Genomic DNA, 27775 nt, shown 5'->3' with positions numbered 1-27775 from the left:
GGTGAAGGGTCAGGGGTACTCCAGCTGGCAGACAGGGCAGAGCTGGACCCCAGTGAGGAGCTGCTGGGGGGAGTGAGTAATGATGTCTACATTTGAAGACAAAATATATTGCTGCCTCTTTTTCCCACATTAGATTAGATTAGATGGCCTTTATTAATGAAGATTATTTGCACATTTGTTGACGTATATGAAATCCGACATCTAAACGTACAGCTGGCAAAAAATATATTCTTCACTTTTCTTGTTTTGCTGTTTCAGAAATTATTTATGAATAAAAGATGTGCACTTGCATTTCAAATTTCAAGCTGGAAATGTCAGCTTTTTAAAATAAAATTACAGTTTTTGAAATGACGTTCACATTTTAGGTGAATTAATAGACATGATGCTACACAGTGCTGGCAGCTGCAGAGAAATTTGGAGTTGAGAGAAGAAATCAAGGAAAGTTTGGGGAAAAATACTCCATTAAAATTGAAAAAAAAAAAAAAAAAATGATATTGAAGTCCAGCGTATGCAGGTCCAAATAATATTACCTTGTAGATACTCCCACTGACTTCAAAGGGATTGATGTCTTGACGTGACATAGCGCTGAATCATCCAAACATATTCCTGTGTATTTGACTTGTTTTACAATATAAACTGCAGAAATGTTATTGAACCACTTGCCTCAAAAAGGCTATAAAAGTTTATTTGAGCTTTTTATTTCCTATATTTATTATCTAAAATTGGTTGCTAGTGAAGGCTTTGGTCCTTCCCTTGTCTTGTGACCCTGAACCCTCCACAGTCCTGCAGAACCCCCAAGTTCCTAAGCTCAGCTTCAATCTGCTCTTGCTAGTTTAAGAATCCATTTTGTTTATGGCTACATTTTTGCCTTTTACTAGACCCTGATATAATAATGAATAAAGATGGCATCTGCTGTCAATATATTTATTCATTGATCTGCCTGGAGAAGTTTTGGATTATTTGCAAGCAACCTGAATAAACATTTTATCCATGCAAAATATGTTTGGCTAATATTTCCTTCAAATTATTTTGATTTATGAGTGTTTTTTTTCCCCCGGGGTATAACTGCAACGTGATTCATGGTTGTAGATCAGTTAGGTAACACACATCCCTCGATAGGAGGGAGAAGTTCCAAACTGTGTTTGCTGTAAAATGACAGTTTTAACTTGAAGAAATGAATGTTGTTTGCTCAAAAATTTACTTATTAGTTGATGAGGAATTGAAATTGAGTAATTTAACGGTGAATTCGGAAAATGGCAGCAGCAATTTTCTTCTCCAGCTTGCCCAATTAAAAAAGCCCTTTTTTTTATGTATTTAGAAAATATATATTAAAAATATCCACAGATTGATGATAGAATTAATCCACTATGTTCAAAGCGGAAGCCTCTTTAATTCCCTTCTTATTTCTTTACTTTTCATCCTCCGTGGTCGCATTTAAGAAACACTTTTAAGAGCAGCACTTTCATCTCCATCCAAAGGTTCGACTGGCTCTGAGGGCCCAGCTGAGAGCCACAGTGACCCTTTCCTTATTTAACCTATAGAGGGCAGCGTCCTAATTAATGAGCCACATGTGGTGAGTGCTACCATGTGTTTCATTTAACTGAATTTTCCAAAACACGATTCCCCTAAAGTGGAAAATGTGTTTAATCACTAGTGTACTAAACACAGTAAATAGCCATTAAACCTACTTTAACAGCTCCCACATGTTTACCGAGTTTATGAGGGGTGTGATTGTGGAGTGTGTGTGTGTGTGTGTGTGTGTGTGTGTGTGTGTGTGTGTGTGTGTGTGTGTGTGTGTCAGAGTGAGATCCACTCCAACTGTTCCCTCTAATTATTGTGTCTATAACATTTCCATGGTTCAGGCAGCGTAATGGCTCTGAGGCTGGTTGGGCAAATAGCCACCTTTCACGCAGACACTGGCATCATCTGCCGGATCAGATGATCTGGACAAGCAAGGTGGACCATATTCCCTTGTTGCCGCTCCCCAGCAGACAAAGCGCTTCCCACTAATCTGCCAGGAGCGACATCACCGCCACAGACCAGCGTCCTTGTTGTCTCTCGCCGCTGTCATCAGCATCATTGTTGCTGGAGAGACGTCTCCGGTGGTACCTGTGGAGCCAGATGATCACATGACTCCAGGCCCCAGACTGACTGGCTCTTCACTAATTTGGCCTGAAAAAAAACGTCCCACCTGCCGATTTGGAAAAAGAGGAAGAAGAATCTAAAACACCTTGGGAAATAAAAAGATGAATTCATTATCTAGACCTGGGCAAAGTGTGGCGCGGGGGCCATATGTGGTCATTTGTCTGTGTTTTTGTGGCCCTCATGAAGTCAGACTAAAACTATACAACTTATAAGTCGACGTTTTTCTGTCATTTGTTTTATGTAGTATTTATAGTAGATAGTATAGTATTTTCAAGACAATTCAAAATCTATTTTCTAATAAACTGCCTTTTTTATCTTGGTCCATAGTTTTATTAAGATTTCCAATAAGATGCATGCAAAATCATGTTTTATAGGGTTCATGCCATATTTACACGCCTTAATATCCTTGCTTCCATTGAATGTTTAACTGTTCATTCCGTCCTTGTGATTTAAGATTTTTTTTGCCCGTCACATCTTGTAGCCATCGCCCCCTTTCCTTTGGCATGACGGTCCCTCACAACAGTCCCAGTTTATAATGTTCCTTTAGGAAATTCAACTGCCCACCTCTGATCTAACACATCAAGTGTGTGTCTCAAGGTTTTGTCATTTAGCTTAGACTTGGATTAGAGCTGCTGGAAGTGGTTGTGTTGGGCTCTGTGTTCATCTACTTTGTGGTCATTGTTTTATAAACTGGCTGACTGGGATGAAAAACAGGGCGCGATGTCGGTGCCAGTGATCTGCAGTCTCAATGGTGTCAGAAGTAGGATGGGCATTCCGTCCTTGTGATTTAAGATTTTTTTTGCCCGTCACATCTTGTAGCCATCGCCCCCTTTCCTTTGGCATGACGGTCCCTCACAACAGTCCCAGTTTATAATGTTCCTTTAGGAAATTCAACTGCCCACCTCTGATCTAACACATCAAGTGTGTGTCTCAAGGTTTTGTCATTTAGCTTAGACTTGGATTAGAGCTGCTGGAAGTGGTTGTGTTGGGCTCTGTGTTCATCTACTTTGTGGTCATTGTTTTATAAACTGGCTGACTGGGATGAAAAACAGGGCGCGATGTCGGTGCCAGTGATCTGTAGTCTCAATGGTGTCAGAAGTAGGATGGGCATCGTGCAGTGTCGGGATGGTGAAGAGCAAAGTCTGTTTGTGAAGACACTTACGAGCCGTATCTTTGGTGCAGAACATCGGAGGTTGCTCTAGGAAAAAGGGGGGTTCCGAGGTTCACCTTAAAAAACTACTAGAGTTAACCCTCTGCCTCTTGCCCTGATACTTCACTGAGACGTGGACGTCTTTAAAATTCCTTCGAAGTGAGTCGAGTCAGTGGGAGTCGATTCCTCCACTCATTCATGAGCGACGTCGCAGCGATCCGATGTTTTCCTCCGCTGCTCCCTGGAGGTCTCTCTCGGCTGCCTTGTAATTTGTGCGGCAAAACTCAACTGTGAAATGTCTAATGTGTGTTTAATGGCTGCTGGTGAAGCAACAATTCAGATAATTGTAGATCATTGAGTTAATTTTAGTCATTTAGAAACCTCCAGCTTTCCTAAGTGTTTTAAGGACGGGGGGGTGACGGAAGAGTGTGAGTGACTGTGAGCGGTGGTTAGCCTCAAGTACAGCCCTGGAGCACTGGGAGGCTTTTACTGGGTCGACCGGTCGTAATGAGGGTGATGATGAGGCTTCGGCGCTGATGACTGTTTTAGTGTCGGCGTTTGTCTGCTGCTTTTTCCCGCACAACCATTCAGCCGGTGATGACACTCCAGCAGGGCGCGCAGCTCTGACCAGAACCAGCCAGTTTATGGCCTGTACGACATGAGAGCGTGATTCCATGTTCTCTGCTAGAACTTGTGTTTCAATTGGATTCACATTCTCAACTACGCTCTTTTATGGCCTTTTTTCAAATATAGACTTTTATGGTTTCACAACAAAATGCTTCAAGATGTGAGCGTTTAGTGCTTCAGGACCCATTGTGACACACGCAGACTTCAGAGGTTGAGTCCTGCCAAACTTGTGTTGCTTTATTGTCTGGAAGATCAGTGGTTCACCACTGGTTTAAAAACATTCTATCGAAACTTCAAATGATGGAAAAATGAGGGGAGTTAAAAGCTATAACAAAATGAAATAATTATCATTGTTATCATTTATTCACTTTTGTTCAAACTGTTTTTTTTTTAATGATTTGAATGGTTGCTAACCGCTAACCATACAACCACACTTGAGGACATGTGGATCCCAGGAAAATCAAGTCAAGTTTCTTTCGAATGTGTATTCTTTGTTTAAATTTGTAGTTTTATGTGTTTCTAAATAGTTCCTGTATTTTAGCCATTGCCACTATTTTGCGTTTTCTGACTCATTGGATGGTACAGTTGCTTAGGTAAGTTTTTTTAAACTGAAATGTTAAGTTTAAATGTTAACTTTAGTTATAAAATTAACTTTCATTTTATTTGTCTTTTTTTTTTCTATCAGAGTGGATACAACCTGCATCAATGTAAAACACTGAAGCCATAAATATAGGGAAATTAAAAAGAAAAATGACTATATATGTATTTTTATAATCTTTTTTCTTCCAAAAGAATTTTTCATTTTGAAATTATCTTTTTTGTTTCATTGTTTGACAGGTCCATTGGCGTTATCCGTAACATTTCTGATGGATTGCTCATTTTCTTACATTTTAGGTTGTTTGTCAGATTCTTTTCTTTCCTGTAATTTGTAAATGTCATGTGTAATTACTGTGATTGGAAATTAATTACACATTTACAATTAAATTGCTATGATATAAGTCATTCACTCAATGCTTTTTAATCGATTTTGTCTTTTTTTGGAAACTTCAATATTGACGTTAAAAACTTTTGGTGTTTTTGTGTATTTCAAGACTTCTTGTTTCCTTTTTTCTGACCAAACGTATTTGTGGGGGAATATATTCGGTGAGATATCTGTGATTTATTTGTGAACATAACGTAAAAACGTTTCCAACAAACCTTTCAGTGTAGGTTGGAGGTGTAGAAGTGTCAGAAGTGACTTGATTTTGGTGGTGTTCAACAGGTTCATCTAGATTTACAAACATACTAAAAATTCCCCATCGATTTCATTTCATCTGAGTCCATCACCTGTCAAGACAGGCACCAGCTGGGAGACTTGACTTTATAAAACACAGCCTACAGTGGAATATCTGAAGTAAATCCACTTTCATGTGATTATGAAGACAAAATGCAGATTAACCAAGGCGTTGAAGATTCTCTCCTTCGGTCTTTCTCATCCCTTCTATGTTCCTTTTCTCTCAGCAGACCTTTGCTCGACATGCGTGGTGGTCAGGGATCCACGTTGCTCATCCAACATCACGTCCTCTTCAGCAACTTTGAGCACCTTGAACATACACACAACATATATTTGTTTTGTGTGTGAGCAAAATGGCTGGTGGTTGTTGGTCCGCAGTAACAAGTAAATGATCTCAGATTCCTGCCAGGACTTTATGTTTTCAATGAGGAGCTGGTTACGATCATTTCTACCATTGTTCGTCTCTAATCTTTTTTTGTCCACATTTTACTCTCAAATGTTCTACTTCATTCCTTTTATGAAAGAATAAAACACATTATTGTAACAATTCTAAGATATGAAAAAAAATCTTAATTTCTAAGTTCATAAAAGAGAACAAAAAAGGAAGCTACTGAAAATACTAATAAGTATTTTTTTTGTCAAATATTTCACTTTAATAAAATGATTGCAGGACTTTTTCAGTTGTGCCAATGTGAAAAAATAATTTCAGAAAATGTATTTTTAAAAATGCATAAACATAGACTCACAAAATAAAATTAAAAGAGAAAAGTCTTGTCTAACAAGTAATACTAAAAACAAACAAACAAAATACTTTCAAAATATGAGCTCTCAAAATGCGAGGGGGAAAAAAAACAATAGGTCCAGGCCTGTTGAACAATACAAACAAAATGAAATTTTGAAAGACATGAAACGAAAGGTTTTGAAAACCTTTTGAAAACCCCTGTAAGTGGCTCTGCCTGGCCTGCACTTGAAAATCATCCCTGGTCTTCAAAGAACAGGAGCGGGCCCAACATTAGAAGATGTCCACACACTTTATCCATCACGTCTCACTTATGGCGCTCGGAGTTGTGGCACGTCTGATCTGAGCTGCGGTTTCAGGGAGACCAGCACGACATTTCCAGAACGGCTCAACATCTCCAGACCTCGTGCCTCTTACTATTTTTCATCCCAATCTACAAGACTGTTTCCAGGAAGACTTACCCGACTTTTGTTTAAATGCAAGCGCTTATGACCATTTACTGTGCAAAAGAACAGAGGACAGTCAAAGCCGATTGCATGATCATGAAGGTTTCACACAAATAATAATATGAAATAAAGCAGGTATGCAACATCAAAAGAGAGAAACATTTTATTCACTAAAATAAAGTGTATGACATCTTCTACTGAGACTTAACTGCATTATGATCTCTCATGCTTGTGTTAATAATCCATCGTGAGACTTTCATATAAAGTGGAACCAAGACAAGCTGCGGTCCCCGCTGACTGACAGCACCCCTCCTTTGTTGTGATTGGTCAAAGGTGGAAAGTTGAAAGTTCAACATACGTCAGACACACATCACAGCGCAACACAAAGCGAGAGACGAAAAGTGGAACGCAGTTGTTGGAAGCTCATCTGCGTTGAAAAGGATCCGTTTTTTCTCTTTTTAAAATAAAATGCGTTGACACAACCGTTTCATGACGGCAAAATCTGTTTGTCTCAATTTAAGCTTCTCAAGAGGCAAAAAACACATGAAAAGTTTTCACTGAAATGCAACATGCATGTATCCAAGCCTACAAGCCTAATACCAGAAAAATTTGGTTTGCAAAATATGGATCCTTTGTATAAAAATGATGGGAACGATATTGTGAAATGAAAATGTCAAAACATGTTTTAAATTAGATCATGACATGTTGTGTAATAAAGAGATCAGTTAAGTGTTATAACATCCAACAACAAATCCAGATGAATCAGTAGGATTTGCTCAAATGCACTACAGTAGAATAAAACATCATAAATGTAAAATTGGCAAACCCTGGCGCACTGCTACAGGGTTCGAGGTAAAGTAAAAAAAAATAAAAATTTTATCATTTGATTTAAATAGGAGCTTTGTTATGTTTTTGTTTAAAAATAAATAATAAATTGGATAACAATTGCATCATGTTCTGAATAAAATAAAATAAAATGATAGGACTCGTGTAATGTTAATATTATTGAATCAAAAGTAAATATAGCATGACTGATAGAAATCCAACATGGATCAGAACATGTCGAAGAATGAATTTGTTTAACAAAAAAGATCAGATCACCTTTTATAACGTAATTCGCTCACTCATGACCCCGGCACCGTTGGATATCAGATAAAAACAGATATCAATAAGGTTCCTTTCAACCATTTTTCTTTGGCCCAGAAATGAACTTACTGTCATATCTCACGCTGAAACACACCATTCCTCCATGTGCGTGTTTACTTTCACCGGCAGAGTGAACTGGAGGAGGTCGAGGCCTGGAGAGATGTTTAGATTTTATTTCACGGTGAGAAAGTAAAATAACAATAACAACAAGATAAGCAATGAAAATCGATTTGTTTGAAAATCATATATTTGGCAAAAATAATTTCCAAAAATGGTATAAAATTTTAAACAAATGCGCCAGACTTTTTTAAGGCATGAAAACAAAGAAGATCCACAAACATTTTTCTGTCTTTATTTTCAGTTGATTTTGGGGTATAAACAATTGAGGGAAGAATTCTTGTTAGTACAAATGTTTGTTTGCATAAACGGTCCCAGAGAGGTTTTGGCGTCTACCCCTCTTGGCACCATCCAAATAAATTTTGGTCCAAATGCTCCGAAATGTCATGAACAGAAATGGCCGCTTTTTCATGTCGGCGGCGCTGGGGTATCAGTGACATGAGGGTGGGGTCACGTGAAGGGAAACGTCGGACTTGTGCTGCCACATATGGATCCAATAGTGAGGCAGATAACCAGCAGACGCACTGGAGCCATCCCTCAACAGACAGGAAGTGTTTAGCATCTCTGCTCCGCTGGACATTATATGCTTGTGTGTGTGTGTGTGTGTGTGTGTTTGTGTGTGTACAGTGTTCGCGTCTGTAGGCGCAGCGCTCGCATGACTCCGATCTGAGCGCCCGAGGCCTGTTTACGTTAAGTTACATTAGTTTAAATGAGTTTATGGCTGTTTATGTCGACTTGTTTACATAATCCGGGTCCTTTTGTCGAGACCACATTTAAGAGGAAGTGGGTTCTTTTGTACTTGAAATATGAAACAGAGACAAAAGGTCTAACAGGGCGATAGCATCTCGGACACGGACGAGACTCTTGATGCTTGTCACCATTCATCTGCTGCCCCACTCTTTCAACTGCTCGCGGTGAATTATGAAATTATTATAGTCTAAAAAGCTTGTAATGATCATGTAATAAATCTTTATTATTTCGTTATTAGTCCCACAGTCTTCAGTACTGACACAAAATAATTAACTAAAATATAATTTTATGATGATTCCTTACTAACTGATAGTGGATTATGTAACACAGTGATTTAGATTAGGTGAAATCTCTGTAGCTCAGCCTTTCCTCATCAGGCAGTAAAACAAATGAGGACTCATTGTAGTTACAGCAAACCACAGAAATGTTGCGTTTTCTCACTCTATTATAAACAAATCATAGCTGCTGACTAAGGATAAAGGCCGCACCTTGCTGCTGCTGCAGGCGCTTCACAACCCAGGAGTCTTTGTTCTTGCGATGGGTCAAAGGTCGAGAGACTGTAATGCATTTATTGCAGGAACTTTGAACCGTGCAGCCAAAACACATTTCAGACCGGAGCCGAAGCTGACTGGAGGCACCATGTTCAGGTAAGGCTCCGTCTCTCTTCATATTTAAAGTTCTGTGATTTCCACGGTGACTTCCGGACCCCAGACACTGAGCCGACCCTTCACTTACAGGCTTTCTGTGTTGGTGTTTGTCTCGCTGATATTCGGCATTGCGGCAAAGCCACATAAACCCTGGGTATGTACATATTACACCGATAATCCTCCTGGGCTTCCAGTGGCGTGATAAATGCTTCCTGAGCAATATGAAGTGGAGAAACGCTGCCTGTCTGGTCTGTGACTGCTGTCATGTAATACCTGCTCTCTCTTCTCAGAACAAAATAACAGATCAAACATTCCAGGACACGCTTATGTAAGTTGTAATTTCCTATGAAAGTGGGTAATCTTCTCGCGGGCCGAGGAAATGCAGACTGAGAGCGCTTGATATTCATTCCAGGTCGGTGGATACAAAAGGGAAGTTGGAGGGAAAGGACCTGAAGGAGGAAGTGAACCCTCCAGAGGACATGGATGAGACGACAGACGACATTGACCCCCGCATGCTCATATGGAAGAACAACCAGGAAACGCACAGCCAGAAGGCGGAAGAGGACTTGGAGGATCGGCATCATCTCTCTGCAGCTGATCCGTTGAAGGTTGAGAACCTGGAGGCAGCTGACATCCAACCCGAGCCCTCAGAGTCTGAAGACCCCACTCCAGAGGACTTGGTCAGAGCCTGGGAGATAGCAGCCAAATATCTGGCTCCACTCTGGCTGGAAAACCCGCAGGGGCAGCCCGACTCAGAGCAGGACGCAGCGTCCGACCCCGTCTTCCAGAGCAGGCTTCACCACCAGCCAGAAGAGGACTTGGACCACCTGTTTCACCCCAACGTCGCTCCGCCCCTCCCTGTCCAGGTGGAGGCCAGGACTGATGTTGAGATTCAGTCTCCACGGAAACACATGGAACCAGAGGAGGATCTGGACCACATGCACCACTTGTGATGGAGCTACAGCAACATCACTGATGGATGAAGAAAATGAATCATTTGCTGCTCTATAAGATAGAAATGAATCGAGATGAAGTACAGCAATAATTTAACCTTTTGACCTGTGATAATAATCATATCATACCTTTTTGTGTATGTTTGTGTATTAAAATATTTGATTTTTAATATCAGTGTTTTTGTCTTCAGGGGGAATATATATATGTATATATATATATATATATATATATAATATATTACAGATTAAAAAAATCTGTAATGTTCATAAGTACATTTCAGTTGTACAATACTTAGATTGTGATCTATAGATCTCTGTTTTTTTTAGCATGAATTAAAATTAAATTAAATAAAAAAAATAAAAACTTTTCTTTTACACTTCAAGTTTCAAGTACGTATCTTAAACATGAAAAAAGTACTTTAAATCTTGTCACAGTGAAGAAGGAGCTGGGTCTAAAGGCAGAGCTCTTGAGTTGACCTCTTGATCCCTGATCCTACTCGCCCAGGGTGAGAGCTTGAGAAGCTTGCTGAGGTCGCCAGACATCTTGTCAGGATACCGCCAGGAGTCAGGTCTTCTTGGCATGTCCAAATGAGGAGGCTCTGGTGCGAAAGACTCAGTCTTGCATCAGAGGAGCAGGAAAAGTTTTGTGAAGAGGGATGTCTTCACTTTGGCTGTTGCCCCAGCGACACAACCACACCATGAGATGGACAGCAACTAAGCAGGTAGATAACCCCTTTTTAACCATCTTCACTCATACAGATTTTCAAACTATTTCTTCAAATCACATACTCCTGGAGAACCATGTTTAATGTTCGAAAGTGGCATGACTGAAGAGGTTTATTCAGGCTCAAAGTATCATGTATACAGTGACAGAACGAATTTGTAGACAACATATGAGTCTGACAGTTGTAGTTCCCCACACAGCCTCTTGGCAAAGACTGATTATATATATATATATATATATATATATATATATATATATATGGTCCCGTGTGTTTCACTGTAGAAGTTCGTCTGGGACGACTCCCTTCTTCAGGATCAGGTTACCATACAGAGCAGTTTCCCTACATCGTGGGTAACAAATGTGTTATAAAAAAGAGAGGAAAAAAAACAGATAAAATTACTCCAAACAAACACAGACCTGCATCTTGTCATTAGCGGTACTCACTCACCCAGTAGCCACGACTGCGTAGGCTTTCTTGGCTCGCTCATAGAACGCAAATCTCTCCATCTTCTCAAGGGGAGCCTGAATGTGCAGCAACAGAAATTAGATCGACTTCTTTTAAATACACTTTAAAAACCGCTCACATGTATTCCAGCCTCCTGGCTGAGGCAAGTTTCGTAGTCACGCCACACAGACACGTTTAAACCTTTCTCCTTGTCACTGTCAACCAGATCCATCACTGCTGCCTGCGTGAGGTGACATCACACGTGACGTCAAATGGAAAGAAGAAAGTGGCGATCGATCAGAGTCAGTACCGGCGCGGTGACATAGGTGTCGAGCGGCAGCAGTTGAAGAACAGCTGGTAACAGCTGCGGGATTCGTAAACCTAGAAGACCAATACAAAATAAGGGGGCGGTTGCCCATTCAACGTTACGTCACAACTGCAGGCAAGTTAGTCTTTTGCACAGCTACAACACGCTGGATTTAACTTCGTACCATCAGCTCTGATCTCTTTAGGGCCACAGCTACAGACGGAAGACGCTGGGAAGTTTGCATCTGCAAGAACTTCGAAAGGAAAGAATCAGCGAGTTGGTAACTTCAGATTAGTACCTGGCTGCGTACCTGGCTAGCTTAGCCCCAAGATGCTAAATCAACAAACGCAGCTGCATCGGGTTCCCTCACAATTGACAAAGTTTACACTTGAAATCGAACCTATTTCGTCTCCGTGGCCCATTTTGGCAAGAGCGTAGAGCAGCTCGGGTGACAGAATCGAGGGGATCCCCTTCAGGACAACCATGGTTGCGGGTACAGCGAAGATAGAAAAACTCACCTCTGTGTACTTCCGCATTTTTCTAGTCGCTCACGCGTTCACGTTACAGACACTTCATGAATAAAAAAAATATGTAATATAGTATTTTCTTTTTATCAGAATCAGAATAGAATTTCACCAACTAGGAAAGTGCTTCGAAATAAAGTGCTGTTAATAAAAAAATAAATAAATAAATAAATAAAATAACAAAGGCTGATCACACATTTAACAGTCTGATGGCTGAGGGGAAGAAGCTGTTCCTGTGACTGGATGGACCGTAGCCTCCTGCCAGAGGCATGAACGATGGATTAAAAAGCGTCCACGTCTATTTTAAGGTAAAATTTCATACATCCGTGCATTGATGTATTAGCACCGTGTACAGTTTTGTTTTTGTTTTCAAGGAGTTTGATTGTCTCTTGAAAATATAATGAATAAAATAAACAAAAGACCAGGCAAAAGACAAGCAAGGAGTTGCACAGTTCATTAGCTTTGTAGAATTATTAGAATATAGATGTGCACAGAGTGACAATGGCCATTGTAAAATATAATTTACTTCTTCCCGTCATAATGTACACTGTGGGTCAGAGTGTTGGCCATTTCAGTTTGTTTGCGACTGACAGGCTTCGACAACACTTGAGGAGGCCTTGCAGGAGTTTGGTTGTGATCTGGACTCTGCAGGCCCACTGGAGCCAGGCCTGTCTACTCACTGAAAGCCTCTTTCACTCTCCCCCTGGACTCATGCTGCTCTCTCTTTATTCTGGCTTCTTTAAATGAGTTTATCACGCTATGAGGGTCTGCACCACAAGAATGTACCGTTTTGCCCCTTTTGTCCCAGAGCGGAGCTTCAATTAAAGTCTACATTTATTATTTTGACCTTTGGGAAGCCTCAGAGAGGAGCTCTTTTGGGGCTCAGCGCAGACTTTTGTGCACCCAGCGGCGAGAGGAGACACTTTTTTTTTCTTCTTCTCTTCTTCTTTTTCAAGTTTTCTCCCAGGGGTCGGACTAGAAAGCGAGCTCAGGGGGAATATTGAATGGAAATAAAAATCAATTAGGCCATGGCCTCGTGGAGATATGGGGTGCTGGCGTGTGAAGATCACAGAGAAAAAAAGGTGCCGGCCTTGGACTGGAGTGGCCAAAGAAAGAGTCAGCTAACTAAATTTGTTCTGGTGCTAGCTTTGATGTTCAGGTCGGACCTTAAGGGTTCGCGGGGTATTTTCTGGCCGATAAATGCCCCAAATACAGCCAGTCTGTAATGTGCTGGATTTTAATAATCTGATACATTTCCCCACTGATATCTAAGGAGGGAAACTTTTAAACAACAGATTTCAGTCTAAAAATAATAAATAATGAATTTCATTCAAAACAGTGTACGCACTTAATTATATCTGCATTGAGAAACATTTACTTTCGGTTGTTTCAGTTAAAGCAGGGATAAGTGGGTCAGAGATTCCCCACAACTGAAGATTGTGTGCTTCTACGTAGTGAAAATTGCAATGTACAACCCCTGCCAAGCCCTTGATCACCCCATGACACAGTCATAAATGCCACAGAGTGATGGAGGACTGAGGCCTGGACCAGTGACCCACATTCTCTTGGATGGGCGGATGAGCCTGTGCGGGACACAGATATGGACCTATATAATGAAGGCAGGCCATAACTTCTACAACACACCTTCATAAAGTAGTAGAACTTTGATCCATTTCACACCTTAACCAAGTTCTGGGTCTGACCCAGAGGGAATTAAATTTGGTTAGTAGAGCACAACTAAGCCTTGACTTACCTGAAGCTCGGGATCGTAATCTGCAGGGTGAGGAACCACAACAGAACAGTTCCAGTGGAGTCAAATCAGTTAGTTTTGGGGGTCAAATGTTGAACTTCCATAACAGGGGAACGAGTTTGTACTGATCCAATTGGTCACTCAGTTTAAGGGTAATCGATGATTTTAAATCATTTATCACAAACACAACTTTCCGTGGCAACAGGTTTTTCACACGATTTGATAGCTCGTGGACTCCATCTAGCGGTGAGATGTAGGAACCAAAGGCCGAACCAACCAAAGCCTCAGAAGCGATTGAAAGCCAAGCCAGTTTGTTTGCTCAAGCACGGGTATTTATTAGTGTGGTTTTACAGACTACATTCCCATGGCTCAATAAGCACTAAAATTATTCCGAATACATAAACATGATGTCACCAACATTAGACCTTGACCATGATAAAGAGTTAAGTCAGACTCATTGAAGGTTCACACGTATATCTAGAGGAAATCCCCTTCTTCAGAATCCTTTCAGCGCCTGGTGTCTAGAAAAAGGCATGTTTGTGAGTTTGCTCAGACCATGACGTATCGGTATTCCAAAAAGTTTCAGAAACATTCAACCGCTCTTTTTAATGGTCCTGGAAATTTGCTTTTCTCTTCTCCACAAATGCAGTCATGCCTTCTTTGCGATCATCCTAAAATGAAAAATAAATAAATGTTACAAGAGTCACACTTTCATTACAGGTGAAAAATCACAACTTTTGTTCCCCTCATCGTCACTTGTTTTGAACCCTACACATAAAAATAATGCAAATATAGAAAACAATTCTGCTCACTGTGGCAAAGGTTGCATGGAATAATCTCCTCTCGAAGCGGTTGCCTTCCGCCAGAGACAGCTCAAAAGCTGCAAATACACCAGAGCCAGTCAGGTGATGATATTTACAAAGGAAGAGCATGACGTTCACTCACAGGCATTAATGGCCTCCTTAGCCATAGCAGACACGATTTTAGAATGAGCAGCGATTTTCTCTCCACACTTCACAGCCTCACTGACCACCTGGTCCACCGGGCAAACCTTACTCACGAGCCCTGAAGGGGGAAAACAAACGTCAGAGCTATGTTAGGCACCATCTCCAGACACAGATAGGACAGGATGTACCAGACTGTTTGGCTTCTTGTGCATTGATTCTGTCTCCGGTGAGCACCATCTCCATGGCGAGAGACTTCCCAACAGCACGGGTGAGTCGCTGGGTTCCACCAGAACCTGCACATGGGAACTTGTCAATGAAGTACCTTGAATCTTGGAAACAGAAAGGTAGAGTTACCAGGAATGGTTCCCAGTAAGATTTCTGGTTGGCCAAACTGAGCCTTCTCTCCAGCATAGATGATGTCACACATCATGGCCAGCTCACAGCCGCCTCCCAGCTGAGAAAGAAGCAGACGTGGTATGGTCCAGGTTCCTCACAGACACAAAGATGAAGCCGTAGATCTGACGGCTGGGAATGACATGCACTCTGATCGACAATGGATCACTCACAGCAAATCCATTGACAGCTGCAATCACAGGCTTCTTCACGGTGGACACTCTGCTCCAGTGAGCCAGGAAGTTGGCCCCAAAGCACTCCTGGAAGGTTCGGTTCTGCATCTCCTTGATGTCTGCTCCAGCTGGAAGCAATAGACGTTGAGCAAAAAAATAATAATACTAACAAGTTTTCTTTCTCTCTCACCTGCAAACGCCTTCTCACTGCCAGTGATGACGATGGCGCCCACGTCACCATCGCTCTCAAAGCTGTCAAGGGCTAGGCCCATTTCCTTCATCAGCCCGTCGCACAGAGCGTTCAGAGCCTTCGGTCTGTTCAGCTGGATGAAACCAACATTCTTCTTCTCGCCGCGTTTCTCCACCACGATGTATTCATACTGAGCTGCTGAGAAGGGACTACAAGTCAGTGAATAACCCTTCACCTGAACAGGCAGGTGAGAGGTCACCTGAGTGAGTTGATCATTCAACAGACACAATCATTCTGAGGTCATTACACTGGAAATAACCTGAAGTGGGAACATGAAAACACATTTTACTGCTCTGTAAGATTTGATAAATACTTTAGTTTCTAATTCCCATTCAAAGATAAAAAAATATTCGATGACATTTAATAAAATCTAGGAAAGTGAGCTAGTTCGTAAGATACGTTTTGATGGGGCGTGTGTTTAAGGTGTACATTGGTCCACATGACAGCCACGAATAATATAGAACGGAGGTCGTTAAACCCACTTCCTACTGCATTTCGGATAAGCTGAACCCCCGAATGTCGCCACCGTAACCTTCAATTCGGTTCCAGAAGGTTGAGCGATATTATGAGCACGAATTAAAGCAGCGTCAACAAGCTCTACGTAATACTAACCATGGCTCCAAACAATTCCGCGTTGTTATTTTACATATGTTTAGGTTCCAACGCGTATCACTTTGAAGCACGAACTGAGAAACGAAAGGACTTTAAACCTTGTTTTGAAGTGGGATTCGTCAAAACTTCAGAGCGACAGTGAACGCACCAGCACGTTTTTGACATTGTGCAGCAAACATCATGGCCGATTGAAACACGCACCGGAGCTGCAGAGGCGGGCGGAGGACAGGAGCCCGGGAGCTGATCTGGTGTGTCTGAAGAGCAAAGCCGCGCTTCTGCAGAGGAGAGACATGTCTGGAGCTCCACGTACCAGAGAACTTCGAACAAGAGACCACTGGAGTAGCTGCTGACAGCTTCCCGTTCACCTTTCTTCTTTTATTACTCCCCTTGTTGTGCGACTTCATGTCCACACCGCCACCTGGTGTCTGAAGGGGGCAGCGCGTTGACTAAAAAGGCGCATTCACATTTTAGGCTTTATTTTTTTCCTTCACAATCGATTATTTTCAAGGATAAATGTGGGTAGAGTTTACTCCAGTACACCAATTTGATTAATTATTCTGCGAAAAATATGAAAAACAAACTCTAGCTTCATGCAGGAAATAATAACCAACAGAGATTTCAACCGAGCCATATTTTCTTTCTGTTTTTACCGGACAATTTTGGAGGTCTAAATCATTCGCACTCTAAAAAGCAAATATAAATTAAGATCTGCAAACGTCATGTGGAAGATTAAAACTGATTTCCACAGTCGATGATTGTATAAAATAAATGCAAATAAATTGGTTTGATTTATTTTTACCTCACATGTTTTGTGGTCGTCAACGTGAACGCGCCGCACACTCCCGCTGGTTCCCACGTGAACGCGCCTCCGTCGGCCGTGACGATCGTCTGCATCTCTCTCCTCCGTGGCTGAACAAAACCTTAAATCACACCGAAATAAGGTAAGATGCCCCTGAATAAAAGCCTTAAAGCTTTTATCGGCTGCCATGTTTCGTGTCGATCGAAGACGACGGTGTGTGAAGCTGCTCATGCGAACATGTATTATTAAAACCATTCTAGACTAAACAATCCGACTGGTTATTTTGCTACTTACACGTATATAAAGAGGTGAATCCGATGGTTAATTCAGTCTGTTCATCGCTTCGATCTATGTAGCCCATTACCGCCGGAGCGGAAGGTTATTGGCATTTTACAAAGGCCTGGACTCTACAGCACAGTTCTGTCATCTGCTCGAACCATTCAGCTGGAACGATCTGAGCTCCATCCTCCATTTGCAGGTTTTTACTTGACGAATTTCAGTAGTAGGGTATTGTAATAAAAGAGCTGACGTGATGCTTGCTTCTTTAACTTGACAGAGCGCTGTGTTGATGAATCTAACAGCTCCAAAGACACTACTGTTTTCCAGTAACACGTGCTATTACATTGATCACATTATCGAATAACGGTTCTGCAGACGTGTAAACGTAGTTCAAACTGGAATGTACTTCATGAACGCACCTCCAGGCGGAGATGGCGCCCCCTCCTGGCTCACTCTAACCCTTGCATTATTCTGTTCCAGCTAGTTGAGAGATGAACCAGGTGATCGCAACCTGCTGGAGCTGCCTCCTCCTCTCTGCCTTCCTGTGTGAGCCCGTGTTCGGTAAAGGAGGCCGTGGAGGGTCCAGAGGTTCATCTCGCGGTTCTGCCCGCAGCTCCTCCGCAGGAAGCCACAGGGGAGCAGGACCCTATGGAGGAACCCGCTCCAGGTTCCGAGTTGCTGGACGGACGTCTCCAGTCCGGGTCGCAGGAGCTGCAGCGGCGGGAGCCGCCGTGGCCTTGAGCGCGGACAAGTGGTACGCCTCCGCTTACCGTCGTAGCAACGCGGACAGCTCTGAAGAAGACCTGGACTACTTCAACAGGACCAATTACTTTGATGCTCTCATGTCTGGAGCCCACCAGTCTGGGTTGACCATCTACCAGCTACTGTCTGCCTCCATTGCAACTTGGCTCCCAACATGCGGACTCTTCTCAGACAGCCTGCTCTAGATCTGTCCAACGTTCGGGTCAGGTCTTGGTCCTGGCTATGAAGCTGAGGTGGCTGAGCTCCAGTCGTGAATTGTGAACAGTAACATGTGAAATATATAAATATATATGTATATATATATAGGTCACTTCACTGTTTTTGCACCAGCACCTGCATCATTCCAAATTTTCTATGAATCAGATCCGAGCGGTTAAACTGATGTGTGTGATGCTGAAGTCATGTATGATGGTGGAGCCTTCTGCAGCTCTGGTCTGGATGTTAATCCACAAACTGCTGTCCTTCAAAGTGTTCAACCAACCGGGAGTCACCAAACTGCCATGACACCAATGATTTATAGAGTTTTCTATGCACCGCCCATGAAGGGTGGCGTTGGTGCTTTGGAAAAAAAAAACAAATGAAGTTACTACTCTGTTTTTTAGTTCACCTCACGGCTCCGCCACATCTGGCCATTGCTGCACACCAAGCTTTGACTAAGACAGCACAAATCCATTCCAACTTTCCTTCAGGCCTGTGTGGCTCCTGTGCTGCTCTGTCAGATTGAGGTCAAGATCGTTTCCCACCCACTACCGCTACTCCTATAAGTCGCACATTGTCTTGTTGTTATTTGAGTTGTGGTGATGGAACTTGGTCTCCTCCCAAGATCACATCCCTCAGTCCTCCTGTTATCCACTATCATTCAAGTCCACTGACACCTGGACCTACCACCTTTCAACGTGCTCAGGATGTACAATAAGGAAAGCACCCTCATTGTTCATGGAGGTCCATACTGCACTGCAGCAGTTGAAGCGACATTAGCTGAGAGGCGAACAGAAGAGCAGTGAAATGCCACAAACCTGCACATGAGATTGTCTATCAATCAGATGTGTTTGTTACAACCCATACCTGTCACTTTCTTAAAACACTTTGAAACCTGCTCCATGAAGGAGACGTGCGAGTGTGTGCGTGTGTGTGTGTGTGTGTGTGTGAAGGAATCACTTGCCAACAAGCTGCTGCTCGCTGCTTCACTCACCACGCAGCTGATTCTCAGGAGCGACAGACTGTTCCTTCCTTTTTGTACATATTTGTTATGACCGCCTTTACAATGATGAATTTGATTTATAAACGGACTCACTGTCGGCCAAATTTCCTATTCAGTAAAAGCAAGGGGAAAGTACCCGCATGAAGATGTGTCTCTTTTTGATGCTCACTGAGAAAAAAGTGGTACTATGAAGAAATGTTACATATGCAAATATGAATAAGCTAAATAATTACCAATATTTTTTCCCATGATGTAGTTCATATTACGTTTTCAAACTTTCAGATATAACACTTAGGAATGTCCTATAATACATGAATTACAGAATTATAGCACTTTTTGGGAAGCTGTTCTGAATAGCAACAGGTTATGCTTAATATGTTTATAGTTTAGTTATAAACGTTTTTCCAACTAAAAGCCTTGACTAGTGTCTCAAAATAGCTTCACCTTCATCTCAAATAGATTTTTATCTTTGAGATCACAAGGTGTTTGCGGCTGACGATGGTGAAAAGGAGGCCGGAACAGCTGCTATTTTTATTACGCTATCATTAAGGATCTGTCAGTAAGAAGCACAACTCATAATATTCCATAAAGCACTGCAACGGTTGTAGATGAAGACTTGTATTTACATATTTCATTTGAATAAAAAGTCATTTGTAACATGAGGAGCAGATCAACGCCTACATTGCGATTCTGAGTCTTCAGTCCAGCATGACTTGTCCCAGCTCTCCTCTCCTGAAGGCACGAATGAAGTCGTACGCTGCGGCTGTGTAGTTTGGAACAGTGATGGTGATGTCGCCTGAAAGAGACCAGGGCAGCCTCAGTTTTTTTGGTAAATTTACAGAACATAAGTCCAGTATTGTAATAGGTGTTCTGACATCCTCTCCTCGCTCGCACGATTCACACTTTATGAGACATTTTACACAACATTACACAAGCTAGAAGTCAACACAACAAGTTCAACTTACCCACTCCGGTGATGGCTTTAACCCGTTGGGTCTTCTTGAGTTTCACTGCGATGCGTTTGAGGACATGCTGGATGTTGTCACTAGGCTCCTCCAGGTTGTACTTCTCTACATAACTGCACAAGCAAACACGTGCTGATGGTGATTTTACAAAAGGCAAGAAGCACTATGTTTATTGTAGTACCCAAACTGTTCCAGCCGGTTCAGTGAGAAGAGCAAATAGTCTGCAATAATGTCCTCGCCCACTAGATGGTCCAATATCGTCCCTGGAGGTGGACAGCTCAGGTTCATTGATAGTATGAGAATTTGCTGCTCTAACATGAATTGCACTGACCACACAATGCCAACTTCATGCCAGTCTCCACGCTCTCAATATTCGGGGGCAAGACCCCGGGAGTGTCCAGCAGGTGGATGATCGGTCGTTCACAGACCTTTTAAAATGAACAAATAGATGGGAGTCTCCTTGAGTACATATATATCTTTTATTTATTTATTTATAAATGCTCCCTTTACCTGGATTTTAGTCAGCACAGCTCTGGTGATACCAGGCTCAGCTCCCACACGAGAGGCTCGACCTGGAATGATCCACTGAGTTAATATTTAACTATGCTAAGCCTAGACTACAATCATATAGTCCATTAAAAAAAATAAAAATTATTACCTCTTTTCAGGTTTGTTCTTCGTAATGAGTTGATGAAAGAGGATTTCCCCACGTTGGGCACTCCGATGACCATCAGGCAGTAGTCAAACGTCTTATATGCATCAGAGTATTTGCACAGAGATGAGTACCATTGAAATGTAATTCATCAATTGTCTTCAGATTAGCTGAACAGTGAGTGAGATAACATTTATCTCCACAAGTTACGCAACCTGAACCCAAGCACCAAGTCGTAAAACTTTCCAGAGGCTTAAATGTAAATGTTGTTCTGACCTCTGATCTGTTGAATCGCATGCTGTTCTCAATAACTTGCAACACCATCGGCACCACCTGTAAAAAGTACATGTTTATCTCTTTTATTTTAAATTCAGACATTTCACACAGACCAATGGTGAAGAGGAAGAACTTTCACCTTTGTGACATTTTCATCTCTTTGCTTCAGACAGTCTGTAAAAATCACATTCTTCACTCCATTTCTCTGAAGATTCTTCAGGATTTTCTGAAGGAGTCAGGAGAAAATGAATGTATGCAGAAGTGAATTTCAGTACTATGGGTTAGAGGCTCCACACAATCGAAGCTCACCTGCTTCCCTGACAGATCTGCGAGGTCCATCTTGTTCAAAATGAGAATGTGCGGTTTGACATTTAGAGTTTCCTGGAACACAGGGTTTCTTCCAGAGAAAGGAATGTGCTTGCAGCTCAAGACAATGAACAGTTGCACGTGAAACAATATATCAACACAAGGAATATTCTTTATGAAACAGCAGATCTAAAGGTTTTTGCAAAATACACAGATGTGTAACTGTCTCTCCTTTGCAGCCATAACTACACGGTGTAGGAAAGCACATCAAAGTGCTGCTAAAACGTTCTAATGACTGGGGCAAGCAATGAATGGTTAGTGAGCTCACATCACAGTTGGACACTATCTTTACAACCACCTTTATCACTACCAGTCCTGGATTGCCTCTGAATTCCAGTATGCAGCTCCAATGTTGAATACTTTTATACTAACGTTGTACTCATTACATTGTTAAAGTTGTGACACGTTTAGTGGCTTCAATGCCGACGATTATATAACAGATATGTGGTAATGGAACTGATAACATCCATCAAAATAAAAGGATATTCTGGCGTCATGTATTTCTATGACACAGTCCACACTTTTCAAACTGGCACGCATTTGCTTTAATCCTGCAAACAGGAAACATACACACAAAACAGGACGTAGAAGAGCATTAGCTTTGATATCTGTTTTGTATGAGGTGGGTGTATAGGTGTCACCTTTAGCCATGTGTCCGGGGAACCAGTGAGCAACATCCCGTTCGCCGAAGTCAAAGAACGGCCTGAAGTTTGAACTGAGCAGCGACCGAAACAGTCTCATCGCTGCGATTTATTATTTTTCAAATAATTACCCTTCAATAAATGCATGCGAAAATGTTAAGCTAGGAGTCAGAGACGACCAAAAAGTATGTTGTGTGCATTCTTATTTATGTTCCGACTTCGCACCGCTGCCAAGGCACTTAGTTCCGCGGGATTTTTTCCGTGATCCTCTGAGAAAGGTAGAGCTTTGTCTAAAATTCTAATCCAAATACAGGCAAGTAAATAATATCCACATTACGCAGCGTTGTCAATCAATTTAATCAAATGAATTTATTCATTCTTATTCACATTAATCAAGATTTAAAAAAAAAAAAGAAATGAACAAGATGCATGGTGGCATCACAACTGTATTAGGAGCAAACAGCAGCAGAATAAAAGAAGCTCTATTGTCAGATGGCCCACATCATTGACCAGGACCAGGCACCTGGTGGCGTCTGTTCATGACAAGGGCCACCCGTGTTTGAATCTTCAGTTCACTGTAAATGCTTGATTCTTGAAAATGAATGAATAGACAAACCCAGATCAGATTGCAAAATTATATCAACATTTATTGAACAGTGCAAACATCAGGATAAGGTTTATTATTGATCAAAAAATTCAAATTTATTAGCTTATTTACAATTCAGTAAAAGTACCTGAGATTTCATCCGCATGTAAAAATGAATTATACATCATTAGTTGCTTATTATTTAGACATAATCAATCTGGGAAAATTTACACTGATAAATGTATGTATTGCTACCATGACTGGATGGTTAAAAACAGATGTGGTAATAATATACTTCCAAGTTTTCTTCATGAAATGCAAGAATATCTCATTTATGATCAGACAGAATTGCCTTGTTCAGAGGATCATTGTGGATTCAGAGCTTCGATTTTGAAGGCTGAGGTGGCAGCTTGGCGGAGTAGTGAGTGATGAGCCTGTCAGCTTCTCTCCAGCCGGTGAGCAGCGCTCCATGGACGGTGGAGAAGTAGCAGGGATGAGTTGCCTCCCCAGCAAACAGAACCTGCAAAGGCTGGAATGATATAATTCAGTGTTGAGTTTTTACAGCAACGTTGACATGACCGATGATGTCAGTACTTGTGATGGTGATTTCTTCGTCGGCAGAGGTTCCATCATGTTCTCCAGGTCCTGATCAGAAGAGCCTACACCAGGGTAAGTGTAGGACCCACAAGTCCATGGGTCATTGTACCACTGAGATCGCAGGACTCTTCTTGGAGTGATAGTTGGGTTTCCTACAATAAACCAAAGACACCTTTAGTGCAGCGTTTTTTAACCTGGGTGTGTGCACTGGGAAAATTATCCAATTTCACCTCATTTGTCTGGAGATAGAGGTGGGCAACATGGTGAATTTAAATCGAGCAACCAAGGTAAGGAGATCACATGGATTCGCTGACGTTTTTTCTATCCACTCTACTGTAGCGCTACAGTGTGTTGATGCGCTGATCTGTCCATCAGTCAAAGCAGCGCTGCTGTGGTGCGTGGCGCTCCTCTTCCCTCACACTCACAGCGAAGAAGTTGTTCACATGTGCGACTTCCAGCTGTTTTTAAACCTGATGCGCCTCAAACTTGACCACACACTTTCACGACAGAACGATGGAGGGAGGGAGGGATCCTTGTTGGACTCACGAGACTGTCTGCACCGCAGAACTAATAGAGCTAACGGCTAACATGGCGTCTCACTTCAAAACTATTGATACTCATGGACTGTCAAAGTTTGCTTTGTGGTTTAAAAGTTGGAGAAAAAAAATACTGCCACAACAAAATAAATGTACTCCAAAATATGAAGAGAGAAAGAATCATTGCTTTTACAAAGCAAGTTCAGGCAAAGAAAGCTAAAGATTTGTCTGGAAACTCAAAACTAAATAAAATCATGCAAAAGAGAAGTGATAAAATCCAAACAGTTATTTAAAGTAAGTAAATTAATAAATCATTACATATTTTTGCCATATTGCCCACCCATTTGTTTCTGCAAATAGCCTGGCAAAATAACAACCGAGTGTCAGTAGCAATAGTTTTTCACAAATGAATAGGGATTTTCCATAGGACTTTAAGCACAACTTTCCTTTAGTGGTGTGCCCCGGGATTTTTTCTATGAACCAAGGGTGCCGTGAATTGAAAAAGGTTGAAAAACGCTGCGGCAACATTGGCAGAGACAGTGAGCTGTCCTGTCAAGACCTTCACTCCATGGATGCAAACTCACCGGTGAACCTGCGGATCAGCTGGGTGACAGCATTAAACACTTCTTGCTCTGGAAGTGTTTCCATATATTCTGATTCATGTCCAGCAATCCAGCCACACAGAATATGGCCGTACCTGGATACAACAGGAGGAATTGTCATTCTGTTGTCGCCAAAGTTTAGATACAAGTTCTTCTATTTACCGTTCGGTAGGTTTCAGCACCGTGAAGCCAAACAACTTCTTTATCCAGGATCTGTGCAGATCTGGAATCTGGTCCACCATGGCATCCTGAAGCACAAACTATGAGTCAAACTGCAGGGTATCTTTGTCACAAATGTAGAGGTAGACATGGTCGGACAGTCACCTCATCCTCCCACACCAGGTGGATGACCTCACAGTCGGCGTCCCACCACGGCGAATCAAACTCCAGGTAGATTTTATTGTTCGTTCCGAAGCCAAGTCTCTGGATGGAGCGCTGCTTGTGCAGAGGAAGGGCAGGATGGAACAATGATGAGTGGTGTTTCTTCAAGTAGCCTGGCAAAAGACAATAGACATTTTGAATCAGAACAGATTCATTTTAACTGAAAAGAAAATTCATAATTAAGAGATTGAAATCATTATCTATCAAATATCATTTGAGTTAATATATTTTGTGAGACAAATGCATTTGATTCCACCTTGTAAAGAGGATGCATTTTAATATTTGGGTCACAGCTAGGAAAAGCCAAGCCAGGGGCCACATTTGTGTTAAAACTACCTGGCCCTCAGAACGTCAAGGAGATCCCTTTTAAAATTAATTTGTCGGTATGTTTTTAACTGATAACAGCATATAGACTTTACTGCATTTCTATTCATGTAATTATGTATATAGCATAGATTCTTAATATTCATGAAAAATAAATAAGTGGCATTTTGTTTATTTAGAACTAAACAGTAATAACTTGAGTTTTTCAGTGTCCCAGTGATGTAAAATTTTTATGTAATTTCCGTTAAGATAAAACATAACCAATAGAATGCATTTATAGAACTCCATATTCCTTTACATAACTGGTTTGTGCCCTCGTGGCAAAACAGCCTTTAACTAAATGGTGTGTCACTATTATAAGTTTGTAAACAATTCATGATTTTCATTTTAAAAAGGGGGTTATTTGGGAATCATATATTTCAAATATATTTTTAAAAAAATATAACGTGTCAAGAACAATTTAAGAGGCTGAGAAAGTTAGCTTCATAAAACTGAAAAAGTACGAAAATAGTTCTGCTCAGGTGTTTACCAAGAGGCACCGTGACGATCACGTGATCGGCAGCCATTGTGGTTCCATCTCTGCACTCCACTGTCACTGGGTTCGGGCTTCTCTCTGTGTTGTTCCAGTGGATGCACTGCACTGGTTTATTGAAGGCCACCAAACCATCAGGAAGCTCTGCCAGCAAGTGATGGATCAGTCCCTCATAACCTCTACAGAGACATAATGCAAAGAGGTCAGAATGAGCGAGCAAAGAATGTGTGGTACAATAATGCAGGACATTTTGTTGTCTTTTTTTCAGAGCGATGAATCGGTCTGGTTATCACCAACCTCGGAATCACACAGTCCAGTCCAGGGAGAGTTTTATAAAGGCCGCACGGGCCGAGTCCCACGTCATCCATACTGTGTGCGCCGTTCACAGAACACTCCACTTTCAGGAAGTTGCTGATGAGACACTGTCTCAGTGACCTGACGTTGGCGTCAACACCCGACCACCGCTCTTGGGCTCTCCGTCTCACCTGCATTAACAACAACTCAAAACTTCAGATCACAGATGAGATTCTATTGAAATTTGATGAAGATGAGCTGCACCTCTGTGCGGATGAAGTCACCCACACAGGGCAAAGGTTCCACTCCTTGATTAGAGAACTCTGCACTTTCCTCCAGCAGCTCAGCAAACATTTCATGAGCAGGAAGCACATCCTCCATGTTCAGCTTGCGGCCTGCGAGGAGCAACAGACACCTGGTTAAGACTCCCTCAGCAGCAGCGTGAAGTCATCCACACTGCTGCCACACCTGAACTGCTTAAAAAGGTGGGAACCCAGGGAGGGTGTCCTCCGATGTCCATGGCTTGGTTCTCTTCAGTGAGAGCCTCCGGATCCAGAAGGCCGTATTGCTGAGCCAAGCAAAACACCGGGTTCCCCACTGACGGTCCATGAATCCAGTTGGCTCCGATTTCAATTACTTTGTCGCCTGCAGGAATATCATACATTATTATGGTGCAACATAATGTAAGAACAAGAATGACTGGTTAGACAACAGTTGATATGCAGGACAACAGGTAAAAACACTGCATTATTTTACACATAACGTCGGATGAGTGGGATTATGGAAGAACACATTTGCATGACGACATTCAAGGTTCGAATTAGGTCGAGTATCTGATGTCACTTATGAAGGCAACCAGTGGATCTGACCTGTTATGTGAGCTCTTATATCGCCGTTGAGCTGTGTGGATTATTAAACTAACTTAAGAAAAGCCACACTTGCTGTACTTGATTCTCGGCAACCACCTTCCTCACGATCATGTGATGCGCAGCAGCAACATGCTAAAGTTGTTTATGTACAACCGCCGGAAGATGTGAAAGTAAGGATCACGTACCTAGTCGACCGGTTCGTACTCGTCCCCCGCTCCTCGCTGTCGCCTCCAGGACGTGGACGTTTTTAAATCCCGCTTTGATGAGTCTGTGTGCAGCTGCCACACCGGACATGCCACATCCTACTATGACTATCTTGGCTTCCATGACGATCACAACTGGATAACGCTCTTCACCAGGTCCTTCCGCAATAACACACGCCTCCTCTCAAGGATCCATGTTCTCAGTCAGCCCTCCAAAAAGGCGACGTCTCCTTTGTCACAGAGATTTTGGTCTTTGGTCAAAAGAGAAGTGATATGATACAGAAACATTTATGGCCATTGCTCGGACACCAATGACGCAGGCGCACAACTCGTCCGCTGATTGGCTGATGTGCACAACTAAGCGACTAATAACCTGATAGGCTGAAGGTACCACCGAGGGACCACGCGCTGACTGTCGAGGTGCATATCGCCCTCTAGTGGGCAGATGTTCGAACAACAACAATAATAATGCGTTCAAAGATGGTGATGGTGATAATTATTATCATTATGCAATGCTGATTCACTTATCTCACTGCGACACCACCTTTGTTGGTGTCGTTAAGTTCTGAAAGTACAATTCAAGAGCATTCATTTCTGATAAATTAGCAGTATTTATATGAATTCCTAGTCTAACACACTATTCATTTGAACATTATTATTGATGCTCAATTTATTTCATGTGTTAATTTCGCTGCTCAACATGCCTTTTGGTCCAATAGACTTTACTAAGAAATGTGGCTATAAAAACAGGACATACATAATATTTATTTATGGTATAAAACATATATTTTT

At 41.9% G+C, this 27775-nt stretch overlaps 6 protein-coding genes across 8 annotated transcripts; 2 read left to right on the top strand and 4 right to left on the bottom strand.

Moving 5' to 3' along the window:
- Positions 1–9003: 9003 nt before the first annotated feature.
- Positions 9004–10091, top strand: si:ch211-217g15.3 (uncharacterized protein LOC368914 homolog). The gene is made up of 4 exons (XM_053874447.1): positions 9004–9040; positions 9131–9194; positions 9331–9368; positions 9453–10091. Exons 1-4 carry the CDS (start codon positions 9033–9035, stop codon positions 9991–9993), a joined length of 651 nt encoding a protein of 216 aa, XP_053730422.1. The 5' UTR covers positions 9004–9032; the 3' UTR covers positions 9994–10091.
- Positions 10092–10665: 574 nt separating this feature from the next.
- fuom (fucose mutarotase) lies at positions 10666–11991 on the bottom strand. 2 transcript variants are annotated; one of them, XM_053874449.1, is made up of 6 exons: positions 11870–11991; positions 11654–11722; positions 11473–11573; positions 11302–11403; positions 11166–11239; positions 10666–11057 (listed from the first exon to the last, which is right to left on the bottom strand). In XM_053874449.1, exons 1-6 carry the CDS (start codon positions 11952–11954, stop codon positions 10991–10993), a joined length of 498 nt encoding a protein of 165 aa, XP_053730424.1. In that variant the 5' UTR covers positions 11955–11991; the 3' UTR covers positions 10666–10990. The 2 variants fall into 2 exon arrangements, with proteins under 2 accessions (XP_053730424.1, XP_053730425.1); XM_053874450.1 differs by having other exon boundaries at positions 10679–11057; positions 11473–11543.
- A 2071-nt stretch (positions 11992–14062) lies between these two features.
- On the bottom strand, positions 14063–16514 carry echs1 (enoyl CoA hydratase, short chain, 1, mitochondrial). 2 transcript variants are annotated; one of them, XM_053874446.1, is made up of 8 exons: positions 16320–16514; positions 15447–15641; positions 15257–15384; positions 15045–15144; positions 14879–14983; positions 14689–14808; positions 14556–14623; positions 14063–14414 (listed from the first exon to the last, which is right to left on the bottom strand). In XM_053874446.1, exons 1-8 carry the CDS (start codon positions 16408–16410, stop codon positions 14349–14351), a joined length of 873 nt encoding a protein of 290 aa, XP_053730421.1. In that variant the 5' UTR covers positions 16411–16514; the 3' UTR covers positions 14063–14348. The 2 variants fall into 2 exon arrangements, with proteins under 2 accessions (XP_053730421.1, XP_053730420.1); XM_053874445.1 differs by having other exon boundaries at positions 15447–15644; positions 16320–16513.
- A 455-nt stretch (positions 16515–16969) lies between these two features.
- Positions 16970–19705, top strand: sprn (shadow of prion protein). The gene is made up of 2 exons (XM_053874451.1): positions 16970–17059; positions 17677–19705. Exon 2 carries the CDS (start codon positions 17688–17690, stop codon positions 18141–18143), a length of 456 nt encoding a protein of 151 aa, XP_053730426.1. The 5' UTR covers positions 16970–17059; positions 17677–17687; the 3' UTR covers positions 18144–19705.
- A 75-nt stretch (positions 19706–19780) lies between these two features.
- mtg1 (mitochondrial ribosome-associated GTPase 1) lies at positions 19781–22261 on the bottom strand. Its single transcript, XM_053874441.1, has 11 exons — positions 22060–22261; positions 21905–21969; positions 21362–21466; positions 21192–21278; positions 21053–21109; positions 20783–20873; positions 20635–20696; positions 20456–20552; positions 20306–20387; positions 20125–20237; positions 19781–19955 (listed from the first exon to the last, which is right to left on the bottom strand). The coding sequence occupies exons 1-11, from the start codon at positions 22157–22159 to the stop codon at positions 19858–19860; spliced, it is 957 nt and encodes a 318-aa protein (XP_053730416.1). The 5' UTR covers positions 22160–22261; the 3' UTR covers positions 19781–19857.
- Positions 22262–22685: 424 nt separating this feature from the next.
- paox (polyamine oxidase) lies at positions 22686–27289 on the bottom strand. Its single transcript, XM_053874439.1, has 10 exons — positions 26966–27289; positions 26380–26556; positions 26176–26306; positions 25915–26102; positions 25615–25796; positions 24705–24874; positions 24543–24628; positions 24363–24475; positions 23240–23394; positions 22686–23174 (listed from the first exon to the last, which is right to left on the bottom strand). Exons 1-10 carry the CDS (start codon positions 27105–27107, stop codon positions 23022–23024), a joined length of 1497 nt encoding a protein of 498 aa, XP_053730414.1. The 5' UTR covers positions 27108–27289; the 3' UTR covers positions 22686–23021.
- Positions 27290–27775: the final 486 nt, after the last annotated feature.

Source organism: Synchiropus splendidus, chromosome 9 (genome assembly GCF_027744825.2).
Source record: "Synchiropus splendidus isolate RoL2022-P1 chromosome 9, RoL_Sspl_1.0, whole genome shotgun sequence".
In the NCBI taxonomy this organism is placed as follows: Eukaryota; Metazoa; Chordata; class Actinopteri; order Syngnathiformes; family Callionymidae; genus Synchiropus; species Synchiropus splendidus.
The sequence above is the reverse complement of the archived record's forward strand: the minus strand, read 5'-3'. Positions and strand labels throughout refer to the sequence as shown.